Source organism: Heterodontus francisci, chromosome 13, assembly GCF_036365525.1.
Source record: "Heterodontus francisci isolate sHetFra1 chromosome 13, sHetFra1.hap1, whole genome shotgun sequence".
Taxonomy (NCBI): domain Eukaryota; kingdom Metazoa; phylum Chordata; class Chondrichthyes; order Heterodontiformes; family Heterodontidae; genus Heterodontus; species Heterodontus francisci.
The window spans coordinates 111337931-111361588 of record NC_090383.1 but is presented as its reverse complement, the minus strand read 5'-3'; the positions used below and the strand labels follow the sequence as shown (position 1 = coordinate 111361588).

The 23658-nt window shown below is 46.8% G+C and overlaps 1 protein-coding gene across 2 annotated transcripts in view; it reads left to right on the top strand.

Moving 5' to 3' along the window:
• Window positions 1-23658, top strand: part of kif26ba (kinesin family member 26Ba) — a 527333-nt gene that overhangs the window by 88473 nt on the left and 415202 nt on the right. For both annotated transcript variants that reach the window (XM_068045423.1, XM_068045424.1), the window contains exon 3: window positions 19981-20523. In XM_068045423.1, coding sequence (XP_067901524.1) covers window positions 19981-20523 — 543 coding nt within the window. The remainder of the gene's footprint in view (window positions 1-19980; window positions 20524-23658) is intronic.

Here is a 23658-nt window from a genome sequence, read left to right as displayed (position 1 = left end):
CTCAGCTCCTTGGAAATTCATAACCATAGGAACAGGAGTAGGCCTTTCAGCCCCTTGAGGCTGTTCCACCGTTCAATTAGCTCATGGCTCATCTGTACCTCTAACTCCCATTGAACCAACTCTGTTTCATATCTTTTGATGCCTTTCCTAAAAAAAATCTATCCACCTGAGTTTTGAATTTGATTTAATTTGACATTAGGGGCCTGTGACAGTTGGTAAATTTGTGATGTCTGCCATTTACTGGAAGAGCTTGTTTTTTCTTCACAAGAGATCTGTCAGTGCTATCATATCTCTCAACGGACAGGGCAGGTCACATGATATTGTCGACTGGGCCATTGCTGGAGACTTGCCCTTTAATTATTAGATATCATCTCACTAAATGGCCTCCTTTGTAACTGTAAAAACAATATATCACTTTTCAGCAGCACTTAACTGCAGTATTTCCTTGTTTAAATAACTCTCAGGAGCCGCTGGATGTAGGCCAGGGTTGACAACATGTGCTGAAAGCACTTGGCATTGACTGAGATTCCAGCACATTTCTGGGAGAGCTCTCCGAGGAGTTTGTTTTCCCCCTTTTTCTGTCAGGAGTTGATCCACCTGCTGAATTCTTTCTACTGAGTGCCTGAACAGTGACAGATGGGAAAAGACCGTCTGGTGATTCCGGCCTGCCCCGCACAATCGTGATCCCTCACGTACACACTCCTGCACCCCATTCCACCCCGAAACCAGGTGATCTCCTGAGAGAATCCAAAAAATTCCCAAGCCAATTTGGGAAAATAAATATATCTGGGAAGTTCTTCTCCCATCTCCTTAGGTGTTCGAAAGTAGCCCAGGAGATGGGAGAGGCCCTGCTTAATGTGATACAGTATCTACCTACTGTCTGAGATGATCTCCACTTCCATCAGTAATCGGTCCATCACTCACTTGAAGTAATTCAGCAAATCAGTGTTCACCGCACGAGGTGGCAGCCTGTTCCAGAGCTCCACTATTCTCTGGGAAGGGAACCAACTCTTGACATCTAACCTAGAAATGCTAATTGCTAAAAAAAACCTGACCTCATCTATTTGGCGTAAAACCCATCACTTTAGTCACCTTGTTTCATATCTGTTTGAATGCTGCCTCTCCCCACACAGTGTCACCTCAGCTGGAAGAACCAGGTGAGTCAGGGTCTCTGTGGCCCATATTTGCAGCAGGCAGCCTCACTCAGTAGCTGCTTTTACACTGGCTTTTGGGAGTTTCTGCTCCTGTGGTTCCCGCGGTATGGGTCTCAAATACCTGCTAGAACCCCTAACTGGATGGATTCCCAAGACTGGAGACTGAGAAGACACAGTTTTAAAGAAAAGGTGTCAGTAATAATAAGGAAGAAAGAGTTTGCATTTATATAGTGACTTACGCAACTACAGGATGTCCCAAAGTGCTTTATAGCCAATGAAGCACAGTCACTGGGGAAATGCAGCTGCCAATTTGCACAATGCAAGCTCCCACAAACAGCAATGTTACAATGATCTGATGTGTTTTAGTAATGTTGGGGGATGAATATTGCCCAGGACACCAGGGAGAGCTCCCTTGCTCTTCTTTGAAATAAGGGCAGGCAGGGCCTCACTTTAGAAACTCTTCTGAAAGACTCCCTCAGTACTGCACAGGAGGAGGACTTGAACCCACAATCTTCTGACTAAGCAGGCAAGAATACTACCTACTGCACTATAGGGATGCTAGAAGAGTGCATGAGGTTGTCGGGGTGGGTGAGGTGGGAATGTTGATAGAGGGTGTGATAAGGGAAATGGGGTGGGAGAAGATTTGTTGTGGAGCATGATTGGACCTGTTGGCCATATGGCCAGTTCCTGTGTTGTAATTTTATGTAAATCCTGCTCCTCTTTTCGGGAGCTGTAGAACTCCATTTTCTGAATCAACTCCTTCAGAAACTGAGGGGAGTATGTAGTTGCTTTTGTATCGGACAAGGCCCACAGGTAGGTCTCAGCATGGCCATTGCTCCTCAAAGTACCCTTGCCCCAACCCACTAAGGCTGGCTGGAGCAGCTGTGAAGAACTTGGCCTTTCATTCGGTTCATTCATTCATTGGTTCGGCAGTTAGGATGAAACCAGCCATAGTCCCCAGATACACTCTGCACAAGAAGGAGGAGGATCGGAGGGCTGAAGGGGGCTTTTCTCATTGTGTACTCTTCCTTAGGTCATAATCCCACTCGCTTGATCATGAGCACCTCCTGCTGGGGGAGCTGAGACCACACTGCACTGGGTGCTGGGTTGGAAGAGCTCGGAATGTTCCGGGGACCGTTGTGGGGGGGAGGGCGGGGTTTGGGGAAGTGGTGCGGTGGAGAACATCAGCAGTCTCCAGTCCTCCATAAAATGACTTCCAGTATCTGTGTGATCATCAGTCCTAATGTGAATTTAACTCAGTGCATTCAGAGGCTTTCAACTGAAGGTTTGGCTGAAGGGCCTATTAAGAATGAATAAATTCTTTCATTCTCATTCTTAGCTGCTGATCACGTCTCTCGATTCAAATGATTCATTATATGATAATGCCTCAGAAAACCTGCCTTGTTTCCTGTGAGTGTTTAATGGTGATGTATTTAATTCCCAGTCCTTTCTACCTCTCCCTTTCTTTACATTTGGTATGATTTATAGTGGGCAAAGTACTGCCAGGTTACACTCAATGTGGTTCTATTACTTAAAAGCCAAGTGCCTGAATGTCCAACCCCCAGCTCGTATATTTTTTCATCAATTCTATCTCAGACGAAATAAATACACCTGCTAGATAACTCCTGTTCATAGAATCACACAGCACAGAAGGAGGCCATTCAGCCCATCATGCTGACTGCCAGCTCTTTGAAAGATCTATCCAATTAGTCCCATTCCCTTGCTCTTTCTAACTCAGCCTTACAAATTTTTCCCTTTCGCGTACTCCAGTGCAATACTGAGGGAGGTGGTGTCTTTCTGATGAGAAGTAAAACCGAGGCCCCGTCTGCTCTCTCCGTTGGGAATAAAAGATCTCAAGGCTCTACTTAAAAGCAAAGCAAGGTAGTTCTCCCTGTCCAGTATTTATCCCTCAACCAACATCACTAAAGCAGATCATCTGGTCATTATCACAGTGTTGCTTGTGGGAGCTTGCTGTGCGCAAATTGACTGTCACGTTACAACAATGACTGCACTTTAAAATTACACATTGGGACATCGTGAGATCATAATGATGCTTTATAAATGCAAGTCTTTCTGTCTTTCTCTTTTATCCAACTCCCTTTTGAAAATTACTGTTGAATCTGCTTCTGCCCTTTCAGGCAGTGCATTCCAGCTCGCAACGACTCGCTGTGTATTTATTTTTCCCAAATATCTCCTCTGATTCTTTTGCCAATTATCTTAAATCTGTATCCCCTGGTTACCGTCCCTCCTGCCAGTTTCATCTTATTTACTCAGTCAGAGGCCTGCATAATTTTGAACACCTCTGTCAAATCTTCCTGCTTTAAGGAGAACAATCCCAGTTTCTCTATTCTGTCCACATGCGATTACAGCAAAGAGTTCATGCCTAGCTTTGGTCGGCTAGCTCCTCTCTTGGAGGGGTTTGTAATCTCTCCCTCGAAAAGGTGCTGCAAATCTGCCTTCAATAGATCACTCCGGGCCTCGGGTGTTTGTGGAGTCGTTTTCAATAACGTTTTAGGATTGACGGACAGAAGCCATAATTGCTTGGGAGTGGAGGAGTGAGGGCACATTTCAACTGTTGGCTAGTTGTATAAAAAGGTAGTGAGCATGTGCCAAAGGACATATTGCTACATCACACACGCACGCTAACATTGCCATTTGCGTGCGTGTTGAGTTTCTATTCCAAGTATTTCAATGATCTCCTGGCCGGCCTCCCATCTTACAGCCTCTGTAAATCATATAAAACTGTGTTGACCATATCCTAACTTGCACCAAGTCCCGTTCATCCAGCATCCCTGCACTCGCTGAGCTACAATGATTCCCCGTCCAGCAACGCTTCAATTTAAAAATTCTTATCCTTGTTTTCAGCTCCCTCCATGGCCTCGTCCCACCCTATCTCTGTAATCTCCTCCAGCCCCACAACCCTCCGAGCTCTCTGCACTCCTCCAATTCTGGCCTCTTGAGCACCCTCCATTTTAATCATCAATAACAACAACTTGCATTTATATAGCACCTTCAACATAATGAAACATCCCAAGGTGCTTCACAGAGGCATTATAAAACAAAATATGACACCGAGCTGCACATTAGGTCAAATGGCCAAAAGCTTGATTGAAGAGGTAGGTTTTAAGGAGTGTCGGAAAGGAGGAGAGAGAGGTAAAGAAGCGGAGGGGTTTAGGGAGGGAATTCCAGAGCTTAGAGCCTAGGCAGTTGAAGGCATGGCCACCAATGATGGAGTGAAGGAAATTGGAGATGCGCAAGAGGCCGGAATTAGAGGAGAGCAAATATCTCAGAGGGTTGTGGCCCGGAGGATATAACAGAGATAGGGAGGGACGAGGTAGTGGAGGGATTTGGAAACAAGGATGAGAATTTTAAAATACAGTAAAATCGCTCCGCTATTGGTGACCTTAAGCTCTGGAAATGATTGGGACATCTAGTTGTTACACCTGCTTTGAGAGTGGCCCTGGCTCTCGCCCATAGGCTTGGCTAGTGTGCCCACTATATCAGTATGTATGGTTTAGTTACACCTGATGCTTGGGGAAATCTCTTGCTGCGATACCACCCAGCTCTTCTATTGAGGGTAGGTACAGGTTGCATCCTCTGCAAAGGGTGGACATATTCTATTCTGTGTGGTTAAGACTATTTCATCCACCTGCCCTGCACCCCTAAAGGCAAAGCCATTAAACTTTATGGCACCTTTAACAAAACTCCTAGAAGCAAATTAGGATTTTTTTTATTTCATTGGAATGCCGTGATTCCTTTTGCTCATTTTCATTATGTAGGTGATTAATTTTATGGTCAATGGTAGATTTTACAGCCACAGGAGCTTTGCTAGTGCAGAAAATACCACACCTTGTGCCAGTTTTGGTTACCACCTGTTCTAGGCGGCTAAGTTTGGTTGGGTCCTTCTAATCATGGTGCCTGTTTGTTCAGTCTTGATAACAGGCGGATCAAGTTAATTGTATTGGGTGCAGAAGTTATCAGTGAGGTTGTATATTAGGCTGGACAATGTTGTATGACTATGTGTAGTTGAGTTTAATGTTTAACGGTTCCTGGTGTTGTCACTGGCACGTCCGACTACCTCAGTGCAGCCCTTACTCAACTGCTTCATTTTCTCTGCTGTTTCCTTTCCATAACTTGCCCTAGTGCAATATTAGTCTGCAGTCGCTCGGCTCCGCACTGGCTTTGTGGGCGTGCACTGCCTGCTGTGGTACTGAGCCAGTTAAATCAGGAGCGCCCCGGGCTTGGTCTTTAGTTTCTTTGGCCTGGAGTAGGTTCTACATTGGGTTTTGCAGGAGAAAAAGAAGTAGGCAGTCCTAATTCAGATCATAATTCAGTAATCTCCTTTCTCGCAGAGCTGTGCATGTGTGTATTTTTTTCCCTATTCTTTCATAGGATGTGGGCGTCGCTGGCTGAGCCAGCATTTGTTGCCCATCACTAAATGCCCTTGAGAAGGTGGTGGTGAGACGCCATCTTGAACTGCTGCAGTCCATCTGGTGCAGGCACACCAACAGTGCTGTTAGGAAGTTCCAGGATTTTGATCCAGTGACAGTGAAGGAACGGCGATATAGTTCCAAATCAGGATGGTGTGTGACCTTGGAGGGGAACTTGTAGGTGGTGGTGTTCCCATGTCTCTGCTGCCCTTGTCCTTCTAGGTTTTAGAGGACGTGGGTTTGAAAGGTACTGTCAAAGAAGTCTTGGTGAGATGCTGCAGTGCATTTTGTATATGGTACACACTGCTGCCATTGTGCGTTGGTGGTGGAGGGAGTGAATGTTTAAGTTGGTGGATGGGGTGCTGTTAAGCGGGCTGCTTTGACTTGTATAGTGTTGAGCTTCCTGAGTGTTGTTGGAGCTGCATCCATCCAGGAAAATGGAGAGCCTTCCATCACACTCCTGACTTGTGCCTTGTAGATGGTGGACAGCCTTTGGGGAGTCAGGAATTGGGTTACTTGCCTCAGAATTCCCAGCATCTGACCTTGTAGTCACAGTATTTATATGGCTTCTATGTTAAACTCCAGAAAGCTTGTTATGTAAGTCTGGAGCATGTATTTACTCAGTTTCACATTTATTGTGCAAAGTAAAAGGATTACAAACATGTAGCTCCTCACTCAAAAACCTTCCCCAGTCCCAGTGAATGTCTCCTTTTAAGTGCTCAACTAAAACCCCAATTAACTCCCTTCACCTGCATATAATCACATAATTAACATTCTGCAGTTTAGTTTCTGGTCAATAGTAACCTCCAGGATGTTGATAGTGGGGGATTCAGCGATGGTAATTCCATTGAATGTCAAGGGAGATGGTTAGATTCTCTCTTATTGGTGATTGTCATTGCTTGGCAGTTGTGTGGTGCGAATGTTATATATGTGTATGTGTGTCTGTCTGTATATAGATGTCTCTATGTGTGTTTGGATAGTGGCTGAGTTGTGGGCTCTGTTGTGATTCCACTCCGCACCTTGGTAGAACAGCTTCACCCACTATTAAGGCTGACGCGTTAGGAATGATGATTGTAGTGAAGCACTGGAGGTCTGATTGGCTGTCAAACTTTATCCCAGCTAGATTCAGCAGCTACCCAAAAGGAGGGGAGAAATCTCAACTTACAAAAGACGCTGAACTGTACTTTCCAAACAGTGACAGGGCACTTTTTTGCCTTGCAGCCCATCATTCTTTGCCTGCACTGTGTTCTCAGGAATTTCACAAACGCTGGGTGCAGTAGGAAACTGAGGATGTTCTTAAACCAAGGAGGCAGTTTTACGAGTGTAGCCGAACCTCCCCCACCTTCCTTCCCCATCTCAGCCCTCTCCATCTCCCACTCCGCCTCCCCCTCTCCATCTCAGCCCTCTCCATCTCCCACTCCGCCTCCCCCTCTCCATGTCTCCCCTCTCCGCCTCCCCCTCTCCATCTCTCCCCTCTCCATCTCAGCCCTCTCCATCTCCCACTCCGCCTCCCCCTCTCCATCTCTCCCCTCTCCATCTCAGCCCTCTCCATCTCCCACTCCGCCTCCCCCTCTCCATGTCTCCCCTCTCCATCTCTCCCCTCTCCATCTCAACCCTCTCCATCTCCCACTCCGCCTCCCCCTCTCCATGTCTCCCCTCTCCATCTCCCCCCTCCATCTCTCTCCTCCATCTCCGCCTCTCCCATTTCCATTCCCCATCTCCCTCTCCCTCCATCTCCCCCTCTGCCTCTTCCATCTCCTTTCCCCATCTCCCCTTCTTTCCATCTCCCCCTTCACTTCCCCATCTCCCTTCCCCATCTCCCCCTCTTCCATGCCCCCCTTCTCCCTCTCCCCTCCCTTTCTCCCTCTCCCTATCTCCCTCTCCATCATCTCCCCTGTCTCTCTCTCCATCTTCCCCTCTCTCCCAAACTACCCAGCTCCCTTCTCTAACTCCCATTTCTCCTCTCCCATCTCTCTTTTCCCACCCCATCTCCCATCTCTCCCACTCTCTTATCCCTCTTTCACTCTCTTGCACCCCCCCCCCCTATCATCCCCACTCCCTCTTCCATCTCCCCTTCTCCCTCTTTCCATCATTCAAATTGTGTCTGATAATACTCCTGTGAAGAATTTTGGGATGTTTTACTACTTTAAAGGTGCTAAATAGATACAAGTTGTTGTTATTTGCAGGTTGATGGTAAGAGGCACCTTGTCAATCCAACATTGAAAGCACTGTAGCCCCCGAGAACCTGCTCACAGTGAGAGCGGAGTGCAGCTCAGACTTGGCCCTCACTGTAGGCTGGAGTCCTGTTATTTGCACAACACAGAACAGGCCCCTCACCTGGATTAGAATGATATTTTCCCTGCAAACAGGAGAAGGTCGTAAACCAGGCTCCTTATCTTCTTGTTAAACGAAATAAGTGCATATGGGGGAGGGGAAGGGGTCGGATTGAGTTGTAGTAGACAGCACTGACTTAAAAGTAGAGGCCTAAATATGCTGTGATCATGTGGCACCTTCTCCCCATGTCAGCCCCTTTAACCTCCTATAGATTACTCACTGTGGTGATGGCAGATTTAATTGCACTGCTGTTGTCCTCTTGCTACTCCACTTCAGCCTGGAGGTAAAGGTTTGTTGCTAAGGGAGTCCTCTGCAAGTTACTTAACAGAACCAGATCACTAATTTATATGCCAATCGATCCCCTCTGTGTTACCCCTTCTCTGTGCGCACCCCCCCCCCCCCCGCCCCACAATCCTCCCAGGTCAACGTTATTATGTAAGAATTTTTTGAATCTATAAGAAAAACAGGATGAAATCAATTGAAACACTGATGATTGAGGTTTACTAAACATTATAATTCAGTTATAGATGGCACAAGAGGCCCAGTACTGTGCTAGTTGCCAAGTAAACCTATCCCAAGACAGTTGGATCAGCAGAACGTCGATAAAACCCAGCACCATTTCCTTTCCTGAATGGTTGCCCTCCAATACAATACGGCTTTCCTACATTATAACAATAAATTCACTTTAGAAAAGGTGGCTGCGAACTGTTTTGCAATGCCCTAAGGTAATGGGAGGTGCTATATAATTTCTTTCTAATGTCCGAGTGGGTAGTGGTCAGCTGGGCTTTGTGACTTGGATGAATGGGGCTCGGGGGGATGGGTGGAGTGGGTGGTGGAGGTGAGGTCCATCAAAGCTGAGATTGACCCTGTCTTCACTTGCCAACCACTTGCTCACTTTCCACGATGTGGGTCACTGCATGGCCCTCTGGAATCCTGGCTGGCCTTTCCCCTCCCTGGTGCCCGCCTCAGTGCAGACCAGGGTTTGCTGGCTGCAGCGTTTACCATAACAGGATACAAAAGACACACCAACATCCTCTCATCCTGTCCCCATTCCTGTTTAACAGAGGCTGGTGTTCTCTCGTGGTATGAGTGGCTGTAAATGGGTTAACTGTCACTCTCTGAGTCAGAAGGTTGTGGGTTCAAGTCCCAGAGACGTGAGTGTAAAGATCTAGGCTGAGACTCCCTGCGCAGTACTGCGGGAATGCTGCTCTGTCAGAGGTGCTGTCTTTCCGAGGAGCCATTAAACGGACGCTCTGTCATCCTCTCAGGTGGACATAAGCAATACAATTTCAAAGTAGAGCAGGGGAGTCCTGGTCAATAATTATCCCTCAAGGAACACCACTAAATCAGATTACCTGGTCACATTGCTGTTTGTGGGAGCTTGCTTGACCACTACTTTTCCTACATTACAACAGTAACTACACTTCAAAAAGTACTCAATTGGCTCTAAATGCCCTTTGGGACATCCTGAGGTCATGGAAGGTGCTACAGAAATTCATGTTCTTTCTTTCCTCCTTTCTACATGTTCAATAATGGCGCTCTAATTCCTTACAGCTGGCCTGTTGTAGGTAATCGGGATCAAGCCAGGTTACCTGTAGTTCTTTTTGATATGCTCAGTTAAAGCTGGGTTTTGTGAAAGGATTATGTATTCTGTGTGTGGTGTAACAGGCCACAACGCTGTGTGACTTGACTGTGGCTTTACATTAAAACCACTATTGAAAATGTATTAGTATCAGATCCTTACAGACCAAGGAGCCAGTGAGAAAGGAAGGGAATTAATTGCTAAACCTGCAGAGGGTGCATCGATCCCTCTTAGAATCATAGAATTTTACAGCATGGAAGGAGGCCTTTTAGCCCATCATGTCCCTGCCGGTCAATAAGTAGCTGTCCAGCCTAATCTCACTTTCCAGTTTATTGTTCCCTAGCCTTGTATTGATGGCACTTTCCAAGTACTTTTTAAATTTTATGAGGGTTTCTGCCACCAGCACCCGTTCAGGCAGTGAGTTCCAGATCCCCACCATCCTCTGGGTGAAAATATTTCCCCTCGAATCCCCTCTAAATACTATACCTCCTACACTAAATCTTTGCCCCCACCCCAACGCGGTTATGGACCCTTCAACCAAGGGGAATAGGGCCTTCCTATCCACCATAGCAGCTTGTGGAATTTAAGTTAGTTAATTAAAAATGTCAAATTGAAAACTAGTCTCAGTAATGGTGCCATGAAGCTATCATTGATTGTCATAAAAACTAATTTGGTTCACTAATGTCCTTTAGAGAAGGAAATCTGCCATCCTTACCTGGTCTGGCCTACATGTGACTCCAGAACCACAGCACTGTGGTTGACTCTTTACTGCCCTCTGAAATGACCAATTAGTTGTTAGTGACACCCACATCCCATGAAATAATCCAAACCTGTGACTTCTACCAACTAGAAGGACAAGGGCAGCAGATGCATGGGAACACCACCACCTGCAAGTTCCCCTCCAAGTCACACACCATCCTGACTTGGAACTATATCGCCATTCCTTCACTGTCACTGGGTCAAAATCCTGGAACTCCCTTCCTAACAGCACTGTGGGTGTACCTACCTCATATGGACTGTAGCAGTTCAAGATGGCAGCTCACCACCACCTTCTCAAGGGCCATTAGGGATGGGCAATAAATGCTGGCCTGGCCAGCAAAGCACACACACATCCCACGAACAAATAAAAAATAGTTTTAAAAAAAATTCTCCAGACCAGGCAACATTCTCTGTAAATCTCCTATGTACCCTCTCTAGTGCCATCACATCTTTCCTATAATGCAGTGACCAGAACTGCACACAGTACTCCAGCTGTGGACCAGTAAACCAGTGTTTTATACAGTTCCAGCATAACCTCCCAGCTCTATGCCTCGGCTAATAAAGGCAAGTATCCCATATACCTTCTTGACCATCTGGACAAGCTGTCCTTCAGGGATCTGTGGACAGGTCCCAAGATGGAGTTTGCAGCTAATGCATGTGAGGATGTTGGAATGGGCACTCATCCACACGCAGTCTGGGACAATTGAAATCCTTAATCGGAGCAGCCGGTTATTTCCTAAGCCCTGTTCATCTGAACATACTGAAGTTCACTCTAACACTGTGGAGGCAGAGGCTGAAGTGTGAGTAGGAGATTTAAGTGAAGGGGTAGGCGTAGGAAGATGCCTTTGACAACCATCCCTTCAGATCAGTCTAGTGGCTAGCTGTCTGCTCTAGTCAGTTAAAATTTTGCAGAACCCCTTTGAAGTGTTCTGACTGGATCAAACTGGCTCCCTACATCTAATGACTGTGCAGTGTTGTTTGAAGTGTCCAGACCAGTGCAGCGGAAGCTACTGCTCAGACCTGCTTTCACAACACTGGGGTCATTTAAATTGAATAAACCTGTGCGCAGGTTCAGAATAAAATGACCATGCAAGTTCTTGGATTGTTGTAAAATCCACACTGGCCCACGACTGTTCTTCACCTCATCTAAAACTCCGTCTCCGGTATTCCGTCTCACACCAGGTTCCACCCTCATGGTGCTCGCTGATTCACTTTGGCTCCCTCAACAACTCAAATTTGTAATTCTCATTTTTGTGTTTAAATCCTGCCATGGCCTCACCGCCCCCTGCCCCCTCCCCCATCCTTCCTGTAACCTCTTCCAGCCTCTACAACCCTCTTAAGGTCTCTGCGTTCCCCAAATTCTGGTTTCTTGTGCATCCCCCATGCCTGCGATCCCGCACATAGGTGGCTGCACAGTACTTTACTCTCCACCTCTAAAAATCTTTCTCCTCCTTTAAAACCCTCCTTAAAACCCACCAGTTTGACCAGGTTTTTAGTTGCCCCATACCCCAAACTTCCTTTTTTGGCTCAGGCTCTGACAATTTTTGTCTGATTACACTTCAGTGAAACCTTTGTCTATTTAAAGACGCTTTAGGGATACAAGTTGTTGAAGGGAATCTTGCACCTGGGCCTCCTCTGGTCCACATGTGACTCCAGTCCCCACATTATGTGGTGGAGCCTTAATGGCCTTGGCTAACTCAGAATGGAGAGTAAACACTGCTTTGTCAGGGTCTCTCACACCCCAACAACTAAAAGAACAATTATGCTGCCAGGGCTCTTGAATATGATATTTATGCCTCCCAGGTCAAACCCTTGTACACCACTGACACGCAGTGAAGCTTTCTGCAGGAGTCTCACGTGGTCCTGGTTGTGTTTGAACAGCAGAATTGGTGCCTAGGAACCAGCTTATGGGACACAATCTATAGTGAAAAGTGTTTGGCCTACCATTTACTGATAGGGCCAAGAACCAGAAGAGCTGTCAGGCGTTCATCATTAACACCAACAACTTGCATTTGTATAGCACCTTCAATGTACAAAACTGTCCAAGGAGCCTTACAGAGTGCAATCAGAGGACGAGGAGTAGTACAGTAATATGCCTCCCAAACTCGTGGCCTCCACCACCTAGAAGGACAAGAGTAGCAGGTGCATGGGAACACCATCATCTCCCAAGCTCATCTCCAAGTCACGCACCATCCTGACTTAGACAAACATCACCATTCCTGCATCATCATTGGGTCAAAATCCAGGAACTCTCTTCGGTAACACTTCTGTGGGAGCACCTTCACCGTGTGGACTGCAGCATTCCAGGAAGGGACAATTAGGGATGGGCAATGATGATCACATCTCAGGAATGAATATAGAATCATACAGCATGGAGAAACATAAGAAATAGGAGCAGGAGTAGACCATTCAGCCCCTCGAGCCTGCTCCGCCATTCAGTATGATCAAAGCTGATCTTCTGCCTCAACTCTACTTTCCCACCTGCTCACCATGTCCCTTGATTCTCTGAGAGGCCAAAACTCTGTCTATCCCAGCCTTAAATATATTCAACAATGGAGCATCCACAACCTTCTGGGGTAGAGAATTCCAAAGATTCACAACCCTCTGAGTGAAGAAATTTCTCCTCTTCTCAATCCTGAACGATCGGCCGCTCATCCTGAGACTGTGCCCCCATGTTCAAGATTCCCAGCCATGGAAAACAACTTCTTAGTGTTTACCCTGTCAAGCTCCGTAAGAATCTTGCATGTTTCAATGAGATTACCTCTCGTTTTTCTAAACTGCAGAGTCCAATTTACTCAGTCTCAGCTTGCAGGAGGTCATTCGGCCTGTCATGCCCATGCTGGCTCTTCGAAACAGCTATCCGGTTAATCCCACTCCTCTACTCTTTCCCCTTAGTCCTGCAAATACTTCCTTATGCATTTATCCCATTGTCTTTTGAAAGTTGTTATTGAATCTGCTTCCACCACCCATTCAGGAAGGATATAATTGCTCTGGAGAGAGTACAGAGGAGGTTTACAAGAATGTTGCCAGGGCTTGAAAGTTGCAGCTATGAGGAAAGATTGGATAGGCTAGGGTTGTTTTCCTTAGAACAGAGGAGGCTGAGGAGTGACTTAATTGAGGTGTACAAAATTATGAAGGGCCTAGATAGAGTAGACAGGAAGGACCTGTTTCCCCTAGCGGAGCGGTCAATTACCAGGGGGCACAAATTTAAGGTGATTGGTAGAGGGATTAGAGGGGACATGAGGAAAAACTTGTTCACCCAGAGGATGGTGCGTATAAGGAATTCACTGCCAGGAATGGTGGTGGAGGCAGAAACCCTCAATTCATTTAAAAAGTACCTGGACATGCAGCTGTAGTGCTGTAACCTGCAAGGCTATGGACCAGGTGCTGGAAGGTGGGATTAGATTGGGCAGCTAGTTTTTTCGGCTGGTGCAGACACGAGCAGCTGAATGGCCTCCTTCTGTGCCGTAATTTTTCGATGGCTCACTCCAGATCATAGGAACTCTCTGTGTAAAAAAAAGAAAATCTCATCTCTCCCTTTCTGGTTCTTTTGTTAATTATCTTAAATGACGTAAAGGCCAAAGCCACTTCAATGGGTAAAAAGGCTTCTTCTGAGGCCGGCCTACACTTTGTTCTCAAAAGCTAAACCCAGATACACAAATCTAACAAGTAACAGCTCAGCAGGACAGTGGGATCGAGTTAAATTCTTCTCTAATGCAGACTCTCAACCTTTCCTGGGATGTTAGTCGTGTGCTTCTCAGGATCCAGCAGGGGGAAAGGCTTATGCCAGTTTAGATAGGCCACGTGTGAAGGTAACATGTGACCCAATGGCTGATTAACTAGGAACTTGGCCCGTTTGAGAATTCATGAGTAGAGGCCCATGGGGCAAATTTCAGCATCAATAATTAATGCTTCTTTATACACCATTATACATTATTTCCATAGATCTCACATTTTAATAATTAACACTTAAAATTAGAGCTGCCATGCTGCATAATTAATAATTAAAACTGACTTCTTTAGATACATTTGTTTCCCCTGGCTGTGATGGTGGTGGCACTCATTGAAGAACATCTGGTTCTCATTTCAACCTTCAGAATTGACCAGCTAATAAAACAATCCACAGTCAGGCAGTAGGAAAGTGGGTAATGGATGGTGTGGGCACATATGGGGAGGGAAGAGAGATGCATAGAGAGAGGGAGGGTAGGACAGGGAGAGAGGGAGAGACCAGGACACAGAGAGGAGAGCTGCAGAGAGAGAAAGAGAGAGGGTGGGACAGAGAGAGAGAGACAGGGAGAGACCAGGAGGGAGAGAGAGGAGAGCAGCACAAAGAGAGAGCAGGACAGAGAGAGAGAGATGGTGGGACAGAGAGAGACAGGGAGAGACCAGGAGGGAGAGAGAGGAGAGCAGCACAAAGAGAGAGCAGGACAGAGAGAGAGAGAGAGGGAGAGCAATGGGTTGAATCTAGACGATCAAACAGTTTTTCACCCCGAACTCCAAAATTTTTATAATGAGTAACCAAAACTGTTTAAAGAATACGAAAAAAAAAATGCAATATTTTTAACATCCCTATAATTTTTCTCCCAGATTGTTTGCAACAGTTGTCTGCGATGGATGAATCTTTGATTCTCGGAGACTACAGCATAATCCTGGAGGGTGTATGCGTCCTTTACTTACTGAGTGTGACTCTGTCCAACGACACGTGGCGCCTTTACTCACTCAGCTTTCTAAACAATTCAGTCAGCTTTCCTCCATAAATCATTCACAAAGGCTTCTCCTCCTCACAGTCCAGTGAGATCTTCGACCTGGGCCCCACCTAATGTGGAAGTGGGTTCTGTATCTTAAAAAAGGTTTGCATTTCTAAAGCGCCTTTCGAGCTGTTTCAAAACACCTTATAGCCAGTGAAGTACATTTGAAGTGTAGTCACTGTTGTAATGTAGGCAACACAGCAGCCAATTTGCGCACAGCAAGCTCCCACAATCAGCAGTGTCGGTTGAGGGATAAATATTAGACACCAGGAAGAACTCTCCTGCTTTTCTTCGCAACGCTGCTATTGGAATGGCTTACATCCAACTGAGAGGGTAGACAGGGCCTCTATTTAACATCTGAATCCGAAAGCTGGCATCGCTGACAGTGCAGTACTCTCTCAGTACAGCACTGGGGTGTCAGCTGAGATTTTGAACTCTCTGGAGTGGGTCTTGAACCCGTGATCTTCTGACTTGAGAGTGCTATCAACTGAACCACTGTTGATATCTAAGCTCTGTTGACTGAGATACCAGCACAGCTATCCTCCAGTGAATGTCAGTGAATGAGAGGTTGTTGGCTGGTGCAGGCTGAGGTTTTGAAGTTGGGCACTAGGCCTGATTTTGAAAGCAGTCATCACGCCTTTTTGGGCCTGTATGTTGGAGGCTTTGTTTTTTGGTGTTGGTGGCAGGCAGGAGGCGGCCTGCAGAGATAGGCCATGCTAGGGCCTGGGGGTGGTGGTGTGTTGGGGAGGGGTGGCGGCTTTACTGAAACCTGGGCCGGTTTCAGAGCTATACAGGTGCCAACATGTGGAAATATTAGGAACAAGGTTTGAGTTCGGGAGGTCTGAGGCTGATCATAGTCGTTTTCCTTTGCTCTTTTCACTCTGCCAATTCTTTCCCCATGCTTCTCTGAAGACATGAGCTCCTTTCAGGGGCTGTGGTTCCACAAGAGCCAGGATTCACTCATGTGGCCAATATTCCCAGTGTATCTAAACTCGGAGTGTTGGCTGTACAACTGCAGGGGATGCATCACAGCCCAGTTGTACTCAAACTTACATTGATATATCACCTTTCACATCCTCCGGACTGTCCCAAAGCGCTTTGCAGCCAATGCAGTGTCGTCACTGTTGTAAAGCAGGAGATGTGGCAGCCATTTGGTCACATTTCAAACAGCAATGCTGACGCAAAGCACAAACCTAGAGTCCAACCTGGGACTTTGCTATCTGTGGATGACTCAACTACCCAATGCTTTAAGAGGCTAGGCTTCCAAGGGAGCTGAGAAAACCCATTAAGTAAGTAGCTGAAGTCATTTTTACTTTGAGATGAAAGACGCCAACATTTTTAACCGAATTGAGCGAGACTCCAAATGAGTGAATCACTGCCTTTGGCTTCTTGCCACTGATGACACAGTGGCTACAGAAGGAGAGCGGGCTTGTGAGCAGACGCCCTGATGGCTGAGGGAGGAACTGAACCATAGGGACAGGGAAGGCCCCGTGTCTGATGCATGATAAAATTGTGCTCAGTACCTCTGGGTTAGAAAGGGGAAATATTGACCAGGGTTCCCTCTCCTGTTTGTTGTCCAACAAAAACTCTATCTCACCCCCCTCCTCCCCTGAAGTGGAACATGTGGACATCAGTTATTGGCTGACCTCCAACCTCCTCTCCTCCCCTCCCCCACCCTCCACTTCCCACCACCACACACCAATTGCTTGCGCTCCAGGCTCACTGATGAAAAGTTGCCTCTTAGGAGAGATTTCTGGGGCTTATGGAAGTGTACCCCAGCAAGAAAGCAAGACCTCCGGGAGAAGAGGAGAATGCAATATAATTGGGGAGAGACAAACAAAATGGCCACTGACAGCCAGCATAACCGAAGGCCCCTTGTGTTCGTACTCACCGGTGTGGTTTTCCTCTAGAGATGGGAAGAGGTTTAGAAGGTAAAAAAATTAACTTAAAAAGAAAAGGACACGTGTATAACCAATCCAGGTGTATGCGTGGGTGTCCAGAGGGACTCGGAAAGAAGGGAAACAAAAAGGGTGAGGTAGACCAGAGGGCACGGAAAAGAAAAGAGAAAAAAGCAGGAAATTGGGGGGGAGGGACAAGGTTGATGTGGAAAAAAACTTCTATTTGTTTGGTGTCCTGTCACATCCCAGAAACACCTCAAAGGTGATCAGTCACTTTGAAGTGTCGTGACTTTGGTTATGTGGGAAAATGAGACAGCCATTTGTGCACAGCAAGATTCCACAAAGTGAGATCCAAACAGGGTGAGAGGAACGAGGGAGAGTACTAGCTCTCACCATTGGTTGACTGAATTGTCAGTCCTGAAGGTGCACAGACTTCTATTCAATTAGAAAGTGCATAGGGTCTTCATTATCCCATTGATTGATTGTACACTGTCTGTCAAACAGCCTTTCCCCATAGACTTTTTTCTAATTATTAAATGTTCAAGGAAATTTTAAAAATGTTTTTATTAATCCCAATGACTTTTCTGCTTGAATCAGTGGCCTGGAGTTTAGTCTTTCGCTCCTGAAGACTCCAGGGCAACCTGAATTGGGGATGGAGGTTGGTGTTTACAGGCTCTGGTGGTGGGAGTGGATGTCAGAGTTATGTGTCTTTTAGTCTTTCCCTTTCAGTAAATGAATTCCAGGTGGTTGGGACTGTGAAAGGGTTACTTAGAGGCACAGTCATCATAAAGTAGTAGCAATATACAGCGATAGCAAGGCCATTTGTATTCCAAACGAGCAGCTTGGCCTCATTTTCAGAAACCTGCAATTGTCTGGATTTATAAGGCCTTTGCAGCGGGGCCTAATCGACAGTCTCTCAGAGTTCCTGACCTGCTGGCTATAATTACAGAGCGGCTGGCACCCTGATCATCATTCCATTGTAATTTTAATTTGATTCATCCTGGGGATGTGGGCGTCACTGACAAGGCAGACATTTAATGCCCATCCCCCTAGATGCCCTGAGAAGGTGGTGATGAGCCTCCTTCTTGAAGCAGTTTTAGTGATATGCCTGAGTAGATTGCTAGGCCAGGTCAAAGGGCAGTTAGGAGTCAACCGTGTTGGTGTGGGACTGGAGTTACATACCGAATCATAGAATCATAAAGCACAAAGGCGTCCATTCGGCCCACCCTGCCTGTACTGGCTCTTTGAAAGAGTCCCACTCCTCTGCTCTTTCCCCATAGCCCTGCAAATTTCTCCTCTTTCAAGTATATATCCAATTCTCTTTTGAGACTTGCGGTCGGATCTGCTTCAGCCTTCCTTTCAGTCAGTGCATTCCAGATCACAACAACTCACTGCATAAAAAACAAACAGGCCAGACTGGCTATGAATGGCAGGATTCCTTCCCTGAAGGATGATAGTGAACTAGTTGGATTTTTACAACAATCTGACAACTTCATGGCCAGTTTTACTGATGCTTTTACTGGGAGTTTCCAGATTCTTAAAGCTGAATTCAAATTGTTAAATTGTCTGGTGGGATTGTGAACTCATGTCCTCTGGATTGTTTGTCTCGGCATTTTGCGATACTAACATAACCATTACGATGCCATACTCATTAACTTCCTTCACAGAGCGAGGAGTTTTACTTTTTAATGAAAACTTAATTGAAAGATTTTATTTTTAAAGTGACCAAGAGCATGGTAACCAACCAGATTAATGTCAAACAGGCCTCATGCTTGACAGGCTCGAGGCCTTGTCTCAAACAGATATGTTGCTCCCACTTTGATATTCGGGGCCACTTAAAGTCCTCGCCCCACCATTGATCAGGATAAGTGTCAATCAGGGGCTTCCCCTGAGTAAATGGTTAATGGATGCTGTCTGATCGGGGGAATTTATCTGAAGATCAGAATGATTTATTAATTGGTTCATCATTGCACGCTGCTGCTGAGCCCCTTCACGGTCCCATGAGTCTTGAGTGCAAAATCCAGGTTGACACTCTATTGCAGTACCGAGGGAGTGCTCCATTATCGAAGGTGCTGTCTTTTGGATGACACGCTAAACTGAGGCCCTGTCTGCCCTCTCAGGTGGACGTAAAAAATCCCATGGTGCTATTTCCGAGGGCAGTTATCCCCAGTGTTCTGGACAATATATATTCCTCAACCAACATCACTAAAACAACAGACTATCCGGCGATAAATGTGAGATCACATCTCGAATACGGTGTGTAGTTTTGATCCCCTTACTTAGGGAAGGATGTAAATGCGTTGGAGGCGGTTCAGAGGAGGTTTACTAGATCGATACCTGGAATGAGCAGGTTGTCTTATGAGGGAAGGTTGGACAGAGTGGGCTTGTTTTCACTGGAGTTTAGAAGAGCGAGGGGAGACTTGATTGAAGTTTATAAGATCCTGAACGGCCTTGACAAGGTGGATGTGGAAAGGATGTTTCCTCTTGTGGGTGAGTCCAGAACTAGGGGGCACTGTTTTAAAATTAGGGGTTGACCTTTTAGGACAGAGATGAAGAGACATTTTTTCTCTCAGAGGGTTGTGTGACTTTGGAACACTCTGCCTCAGAAGGTGGTGGAGGCGGGGTCATTGAATATTTTTAAGGCGGAGGTAGATAGATTCTTGTTAGGCAAGGGAATCAAAGGTTATCGGGGGTAGATGGGAGTGTGGAATTCGAGACACAAACAGATCGGCCATTATCTTATTGAATGGCAGAGCAGGCCCGAGGGGCCGAATGGCCTACTTCTGCTCCTAATTTGTATGTTCATATTCATCACCTTGCTGTTTGTGGGAGTTTGCTGTGTGTGAATTGGCTGGCATGTTACTACAGTGACTACACTTCATTTGTCTGCTTCATTGGCTATGAAGGGCTTTGGGACATGCTGAAATAGTAAAAGGCACTATAGAGATGCAAGTTCTTTGTTGGTTGTTGAACAGTGAAAACTAAATGTCTGACTACTTTGTGAAAATTGATCAGAACAGGTAGCAGTAACTCGCTCCCTCCCTTCTCGTAACACCTCCTTCTTTCTGTTCGCAGGACCCGGCTTTTTCAGCTCTGATCCACGACAAGCTGCAGGTGCCCAACACTACCCGCAAGGCCTGGAATGAACGCGACAACAGGTGTGACATCTGTGCCACCCACCTCAACCAGCTGAAGCAGGAAGCCATCCAGATGGTGCAGACACTGGAGCAGGCGGCAACTCTGGAGCAGTACGACCCATCGCCGGGCTCCCCCCCACCCCTCTCCAACATCCCCTCGCTGGTAGGCTCACGCAACATTGGGAGCCTGCAGGCAGCCCGGGACTGGGCCTTCGTCCCGGCGGCCTACGCTGCCACCACCACCTACGCCGGCTTCCTGACCAACAAGCATGCGGGCAAACCCAACTCGCTGGGCATCGTCGGTGGGGCGGAGAAGAAGGGCAGCCCCCCTGGGCATCCGGTCACCAAGGCAGGGCTGCAGATGGCCACCAGCCCTAGCAATGGCAACATCCTGAGCTCAGTTGCCATCCAAGCTCACCAGTACCTGGAAGGAACGTGGTCTGTGTCCAGGACAAATGGTGTGACACTCTATCCCTATCCAGTAAGTGTTTAAAAGGCACATGCATAACACACACTCACACAAACACTCACACACACACACTCACACACTCACACACACACACTCACACACTCACACACTCTCTCACACACACAAACACTCACAGTCACACACACACACATCACACTCACACACACTCTCAAACACTCACACACACACTCAGACATACACTCACTCTCACACTCACACACGTACACACACTCACACACACACACATATCTGCTCACACCCACACACATGCACACACACTCTCTCACACACTCACACTCAAACACACACTTTCACACTCACACTCACACACACACTCACACACTCACACACACACTCACTCTCACTCACACACACAAACACTCACACAGTCACACACACACACTCACACTCACACACACTCACACTCACACACACTCTCTCTCTCACACTCACACACGCACACACACACATACCCGCTCACACCCACACACATGCACACACACAGTCTCTCACACACGCACACTCAAATACTCACACACACACTCACTTTCACACTCACACACACAATCACTCTCACACACACACACTCACACACACATACATTCACACACGCACACAAACACATACACGCTCACACCCACATACACACACACACACTCTCTCACATACTCACACATACAGTTTCACACACTCACACACTCACACACACTCACATACTCTCTCACACACACAGACTCACACACTTTCACACTCACACACTCTCACACACAGATGCACACACACACACACAGCCACACACACTTTCACACACAGACACACACACACTCACATTCTCTCTCACACTATCTCTGTAACCACCAGCACGACAACCCTTTCAGATATCTGCACTCCTCTAATTATGGACTTTTGAGCATGCCCGATTTTAATTGCTCCACCATTGGTGGCCTTGCCTTCAGTTGCCTAGGGCCCAAGCTCTGGAATTCATTCCTTAAGCCTCTCCCGCTCTCCACCTCACTTTCCTTCCTTCAGACACTCTTTAAAACCTACTTTTGGTCATTTGACCTAATATTGCTCTTTGTGGCTCGGTGTCTTAATTTTGTTTTATAACGCTCTTGTGAAGCACCTTGGGACAGTTTATTACATTTTAGGTGCTATATAAACATAAGTTGTTGTTATTGTGCTGATGGCTTTTCACACACATTAGCTGATTAAAAGCAAAATGGACTCTTAATAGGGTTACTGAGGAGGATGAGATTGGTTCTGATTTTAGCTCAGTATTGACTTCCGAGGACAATGGGATCAGGTCACTCCCTCGCGAACAAGACAAATGAAATTGGAGGAATAGTGATCCCACAGAAACGTGGCTGATTCCCCGGATGAGAAGTAGTGTCAGCTGGAGATACTGCTGAGGAAATCGTGTGGTTTCAGCCCTTGACCTTCTGTCTATTAATTTAAATAGATTTACGATGACCAGACCAGTCTTCCCCGTGAACATCCCTTTCCAGCTGAGGAGTGCCTGACCCGGGGTATCAGCCTTATTGTCTTTCAACACAGTTTGTCGGGGAGACCCCCCCCACTGCCACGTTTCCTCTCATTATCGCCACACACTAGGTTCTTGTATCAGCTGTTATCACACACACACCACCCTGACTTGGAATATATCACCGTTCCTTCACTGTCACTGGGCCAAAATCCTGGAACACACTCCCTAACACCACATGGACTGCAGCGGTTCAAGAAGGTGGCTCACCACCACCTTCTCAAGGGCTGTTAAATATGGGCATTAAATGCTGACATCCCATGAACGAATAAAAATAATCACTGGCATGGAATTTCCTTGCAGTGAGGGAGAGATGGTCATCCCTGGGTCCGAGCAGCATTTATAAGAATTAGGTGGCTTGTCTGCCCTCTCAGTTAAATATTTTTCTAAATTGATTTAGGCCCGAGCCTGTAAAGTAAATCACAGGAGGAGCAGAACTTCCTGAGAAGCCTCCTGTAAAAAATGTGATGCCCGGTTACCTAAAGCTCCTGTACATTTTTCAGTTCACCAACCTTTGTAAAACACGTCCCATTGCTGCAGTTGTCATCACGCGCTAACAGGAATAGTGTAACAATAGAGCCACCTGGGTAAAACAAGATTAAAGGATGCCAACATTTCTGCTGTATATTGAACGCTACGGGCCGAAGTTTCAAACAGTTGCAGAGGTGAGACTGAGGCAATGGGCCTGCAGCTGTTCCTGCCTTGGGGCCATCTTGGAACATGCTGGTTCATGGGGGTTAACAGCTACCTGCCCGCAAGTGACGGGCAGTTAGGCATCCATAAGGACCCCTATTAGGGCTACTCTGCCAATGCTGACTGGAAATTCCCAGATGGCCTGTGGCCACTGAGGCCAAAACACGATCCAGGGCTGGAGAGACGGTCTCAATTTAACACTCCCCCTACCCCCCCCCCCCCCCCCCCCCCACCAGACGGCTGCAATTGGCAAAGATTCTCCCCTCCCCCCGCCACGATGACAGCCTGGCAGCTGTGGCTTCTTTGCAACTTTATCTTTTCAAAAAGGCTTCAGAGGTCACCACCATCTTGAGGTCCCCTCTCTTTCCCCTACCTACATCGTCAGCTTCCACCTCTGACAATGGGGCTGCCAGTCTTTCAGGGCAGGAGGTCCTCCTTTTGGCCTTCCTGCCACAGGAGCCTACCTGCTGCCCTTAATTGGATGGCGAGCGAGCACCATGGCCACTAATTGGCCTGCTCTTCAAAAATTGCGTTGAATGTCAGGCACCAATGCAATGTGGGGCTGGGACCCGGAAATGCACCTGATGTTGGGATGTTGGAGACCGCACTGCTATAAGTCATTGGGATTGACTTTACGCAATAATTTGTATCGTGTAACTACATTCCACTCGCAGCATTTTGCTGGAGAAATAATCCTGTACTTGGGAGACTGCTGTAATTTCAGTCGTGAGTTCCAGATTCATTAGTCATTCATTTCACTGCAGCTTGTGGGATCTTGCTGTGTGCAAGGGGCTGTCCTGTTAACCTACACAACAATAGTCACTGTACTTCAAGCAAGGTCACAGCATCTGAAGCACTTTGAGATGTTCCTGAGAGATGTGATAAGGTGCATAGACTGAACTTGTAAGCGTTGA